The 5,462-nt window shown below is 25.5% G+C and overlaps 1 protein-coding gene across 2 annotated transcripts; it reads left to right on the forward strand.

Annotated features, from left to right (window-relative positions):
- Positions 1–1,906: 1,906 nt before the first annotated feature.
- On the forward strand, positions 1,907–5,174 carry LOC135932067 (uncharacterized). Of its 2 annotated transcripts, none has more exons than XM_065469411.1 (3): positions 1,907–2,135; positions 4,069–4,155; positions 4,922–5,174. In XM_065469411.1, exons 1-3 carry the CDS (start codon positions 1,942–1,944, stop codon positions 5,073–5,075), a joined length of 435 nt encoding a protein of 144 aa, XP_065325483.1. In that variant the 5' UTR covers positions 1,907–1,941; the 3' UTR covers positions 5,076–5,174. The 2 variants fall into 2 exon arrangements, with proteins under 2 accessions (XP_065325483.1, XP_065325484.1); XM_065469412.1 differs by having other exon boundaries at positions 4,069–4,149.
- Positions 5,175–5,462: the final 288 nt, after the last annotated feature.

Here is a 5,462-nt window from a genome sequence, read left to right on the forward strand (position 1 = left end):
CTAATTTTATAAATTTAGTAATCGATTGTATTTTACATTAATTAGATTCATTATATATTATCTTTAAATAAATCAATTATTCTCAACCTCGTAGTCCTTCTCTAACACACACGACTCTTAAAAATAACTAATGTTTAAAATAATATTTATAAATAAAATATGATATAAAATAAATTACTATAAGTTCGGTAATTGGAAACCTATAGTAAAGCGTTATTTGCATATTTTCTTTTAAACAAAAGATATCTGAGCAATCAGATTTATTGATTTGTATAAGTGTTTATATTTCATTGCGAAAGAATAATCCTATATATATTATTAATCTTTTTTGGAGGAAAGAAATTCCACCGACTCTCCGAATGGATTTAATAATGTGTAAAGTTCGTAACCTAGATTTCATTCGATATTGAAAAGGTTTGAAGATTGTTTTCCAATTTATTTAGCACTTTATTTATAGGAATCTTGTTTGGACTATGGATATTTTCTAGCATAATTAATATGTTGTGTCAGCGGGTAGGACAAGCTAATTTTAAGATTTTCGTACTAATTAGATTTGTTGATACATATCAGCATCGTCAGAGATATCAAAATGTTCATCAAGATATGGATCAGTATTATCAATATCCAAAATATGGCCGGCCTCATAAATTGATTTCAGGGATTCGATGCTCCAATTCCACATTCCAAATCGCTACTCCATATCTGAGGGTTGAATGACTTCTCTAATTTTTTAACCAGAATATTAATTCCTGCAACTTTTTTATGCCATCAACTGTAACTAAATTATGAAGACCATTCCCTAGGCATAAATGATGCTCATAATCCCCCAATTTAACGCTTCTTTTGACATTTACCACAATATCAGTTAACATCCGTATTATTTTATTTCTATAAGTGGAATTCCTCTTCTACACTATCGATATCAGATAATATGGTTTCACCAGTATGCTTTTCCGTCACGTTTCTAGTTCCCAGGGCAAAATATTTTAAATAAAAATTTTCATTTATGAAGGCTAAACATTATATAATTCTAAAAATTCTACACGCCACGCCTCCGCTAAAAAAATTTCTTACGAATCTGGTTGCGCCGATCATCTCATTTGGCCTCTTTTCCGGGTGAAAAAAAAATCGCCGTTATAATGAACATTCTCATCCAACACCTACCTAAATATTTTATAATATAATTTCATGTTTTTAAAAATAAAATTTAAAAAAGTATTTAAATAAATTTTCTTTTGTTCCCTCGATGTTGGTAGTAATATTTTTTTTCTTGTTTTTCCCCCAATTTTTTTTACGTTTTCTCTTTATTTTTTAAAATATTTTCGGGTGTTTTTTTCTTTTTTTGTAAAAAATGTTTTTTTTTTCATACCTAGATTAAAGCTATCAACTAAAAATATTGTTATTTACAAATTCGTTCCTCAAATTCAATATTATGGACGTCTCATTAATAAATCATTTCCTCCTTCTTTGTTATCGGTTACTCCTAATAACGAACATTTTCAAACATGTTTGATATTTTATTTTATATTGATTTTAATTAAAAATAATTTAATTTTTATAATTCAAATATATTATCAAGGTATATATGATATGAATGTATTTGTAATAAAATAATATATATAATAATTATAATTATATAATAAAACACTATATATAAATATTTTAAAAAAGACAGATATTAAATTATATATTAAATATGATATATTGTAAATAAGGCTTCTTATTTTTACGAGAAAATTTAATTAAATAAAAATTGTTATTTATCATTCTTTTTAAAAATAAAAATAAAATAATACCCATTTTAGACCTTAGAACAATTTTAAAAAGTAATCAAGCCTAAAAAATAAAATTTGTTAATTAAAAAAAAAATTCATAATGATAAAGAAAATATTTGGAAACGCATCGATAAGTGGAGGTTTTATAGAATCATCAAACACTTTGATGATAACGAAAGAAAATTCTGAATTTTTTGTAACTTTCAAATTTTTCAAGTTATCCACAAATATTTTCCTCATGGCTTTGTTGACCATTAGTATGGGCCATATAAATTGTTTCTCTATTGGCAAGTACGCTAATCAAGTGATTGAAAAATATCCTGTCGAACCTTACTATTCCTCATCCTCACCCTCACATAGGTATTATTTATCATTTAAAATAATAATTGAAAATTTTTCATTGGATTTGCCCGCTCATCCCTACCCATCATAATTATAAGATATTTTAATAGATTTATTAAAAAATTTCGAACTTTCTTATTCTTATGAAAAACTTGTTAAACCATTAATATTATATCTGATCATAGGTATTCAATCTATTAAAGTAACCATAAAAAATTTTTACTGACCCCCCCCCCCCCCCAGCCCCACAAACAAATGAAATAAGAAGTTGACTATGTCCAAAAATACTTACTACAAGTTCTAAAAAAAATTATGAATCTATGATGATTTTATTATAAATAAAATATATTTTAGAGAGACTAGTTTTTTAAAATTAGTTATTTTGAGCTTTTAAAAAATTTAAAATACAATATAGAATTTGGAAAATTTGAATTGGATTTTAATAGAGTTGTTTTGTTCTCACTTTTCCACTATATTGAATTTAGAAAAATAAAAAAAATTAAAAAATTGGATTTGGGTACAAGGTGATTTATAGATGAATAACTAAGATTTTCTAAATCTTAATATATTCATAAATTTATTTTTTAAAGGACTAAAATAATATATTTATCAGAGACCCGGAAAAGGTATTATTTTTAATCCAGGCCCGGATTTTTTAAAAATATATTACATTTTTTATTTTTATAGCTATAATGGCGATTTTAACTATCCAGGTTTAAAAAGTACGCCCCGGGTCGTGTATATTTAAAAAATAAAAATACTACCGGGTCCGTGTACCCAGGCTGGGCTTAGGGTCGCGCTCGCAGGTCTCTGATATTCATACTAGCCTCATATCTATAGTTTGGTAATGTGGCCTTTTTTTAATTCCAGAAAATAAATGGAAAAATTCTAAATTTAATTTTTTTAAAAAAAGGATTGTGTAAAAAAAGGGAACATTAATGCGAAAATATACATAGATCGTCATATATTAATTGTATTTAAAATAGTGCAAGTTTTAGGAGTGCTATATATCAATTTATATGCAAATTATACTAGATAACATTATTATATATAGTTTTTATAATACCATTTATATTAATAACTTTAAATTTATATGTTAATTTTTTTTAATTTTATCTTTAAAATTAAAGAGTAAACTTTTTTGATGTAGTTCTTTAGTTTTAGGACCAGAAAAACTTAAATTTTTTACCCTTTCTATTAATAATTATTGTACCTTTCCTTTTCTATTTGAACTCTCTACTAGTGTTGTTAAAAAGCCCGATTTGGGTAAATTTAAAAAACGGGCCAATTAGTATTTTAGTCATAATAACGAGATTTAGCAAATAGTCTTTCATAAGCAAAATCTCCAGGATATTATTATGGTGAAAATTTAAATTGAGCTTTTTAACAAAACTACTCTCTACCCGTCATGCTACTAGTATTCTATCCATAAAGTGGCAGGCCGTTTATGGCCGGATATTGCTTTGGTGTAATTTCCATTAAAACGAATATTTTATTCGTTCCACCATTTACTTCATTTAAAATAAGAAAAGATATGTTTCAAAATATTCATGTCATAGAAGAAGGTGGGTTGTCAATATAATAATTAAAAATTTTTTTTATAAGGAATCTATTTTTAATAAAAAATTATATATCTTGAAAAATAAGATAAGTCATTAATTTATATTATATACTATTAAAATGGCTTAGTAAAAATATTAAACATTCAATAGGCTTAGACCGTTTTTGCCAGTGTTTCATTTTTTAAAAAATGCCTTATTGGCTAATTTTATTTTTATTTTTTTAATATTAGGCACAAATATATTTTAGTATTTTAACGATAATTTATATTTGATATAAATATATATAAATGTTTTTAAAAAAATAAAATAATTTAAATCATCTCTTCCTTCCTTATTTATTTTCATAAAATATTTCTTCAATATACTTTTATAAATACTATATAAACTAGGAATGGATATTATCAAATTTGTGACATTCCGAAAATGAATATTTTCATGCAGGACCCCATTTATTTCTATCCAAAACAAAGGTACAGGTATATTGGAAAATTTTTTATATTTAAAAAAATTTGCATGAATCTATCTCAAGAACCAGTCCAATTTGGTTTATCCGATGATATCTCAGTTAGTTAAGAATTTATTAACTGGCATAGTGAGGAGGGTACGCAGAGTGCCCCTAAAAATGTGGGAAAACTTAACGTGCCATTTTCATAATTTCTTAAAATTAGGGAAATAACCGTAATATATATTATGATTTACTGGCAAAAAAATATAAAGAGGTTACGGTTTTCAAAATATTATAAAGCTTTAGGTTTTTAAATTTTCAAAAAAAGTTTTATAAAATAAGTAAAAGCTATTGTTAATTAAATTTTTTTAAAGTTCTTAATAAAAAAAGTTAGGTGTATAACTTTTCAATAAATCACCTAAGATATTTAAAGGAAAAAGTTTATGAATATTATAAAAGTTTTAATTCAATGTTTCCAGTTTGTTAAAAAGGTTCCATTAAAGCTCAATAATTTATAATTGAAATTTTAATCTTCAATTTTTTTAAATGACACATTTTTACATGCCCTTATCTATTTTTTAGAAATATAGCGTGCCCATTTCAACAATTTTAACTAAAGCATTGCTTAAATGTTTCGTATATTATCTGTATATAGCGTTTCAATTTTTCATATTTTTATTCTTTTCTGCATTTTTCTACTTTGTTTACTTTATACTAACTGTGCAATAGAAGGAAAATTCTTTTGTCGCATACGTCCTTAAAAATTTATTTTTCAAAATTATATTTATTTAAAAAAGTGAAGTTATCAAGAAAACGTTGGATTTGGGAATGCAGAGAGATTATTCGGGCAACATTGCTGCGATGCACTTGATGGGATTGGCTGCGGCCCAAAGCCCAAAAGGGCCTGGAAGAAAGAAAAAAAATTACGATTATCATTTATATTCGTCTTAATTTTAACAAAAAATTACGAAAAATTTTAAATAATATAATATTCCATATTTATATTATTACAATACTTATTTTGCTAATGTTTCATTTTTAAAATTATTAATCTATATTGTATTTAATAGAATGGTTATTATGACATATCTATGATTTTATTTCGGAAGGGGGGGTGGGTGGGATCAAAATTTCCTAAAAATAACGTCATTTAAAATACTTTATTGAATTTTTATGGTAACTAAAATAATACTTCGAGTGGAGTGAGGAGCCATCCTAGTTACCCCCCTCTCAAATATCAAGATAAAGCAAATTAATGATTATCTAACTGATTAGCTTAGTGAGCGGATGGGCGAGCGGGTAAATTTTTTAAAGAACGGGGGAGGTGTGGTAAAGAAA

Source organism: Gordionus sp. m RMFG-2023, chromosome 1 (assembly GCF_954871325.1).
Source record: "Gordionus sp. m RMFG-2023 chromosome 1, tfGorSpeb1-WG-v2, whole genome shotgun sequence".
NCBI classification, from domain to species: domain Eukaryota; kingdom Metazoa; phylum Nematomorpha; class Gordioida; order Chordodea; family Parachordodidae; genus Gordionus; species Gordionus sp. m RMFG-2023.

Coding starts and splice junctions, on each gene's coding strand:
- LOC135932067 (XM_065469411.1), top strand. CDS start 1,942: ATGATAACGAAAGAAAATTCTGAATTTTTTGTAACTTTCAAATTTTTC. Junction 2,136..4,068: donor TCATCCTCACCCTCACATAG/GTATTATTTATC, acceptor TATATAAACTAG/GAATGGATATTATCAAATTT. Junction 4,156..4,921: donor TATCCAAAACAAAGGTACAG/GTATATTGGAAA, acceptor TATTTAAAAAAG/TGAAGTTATCAAGAAAACGT.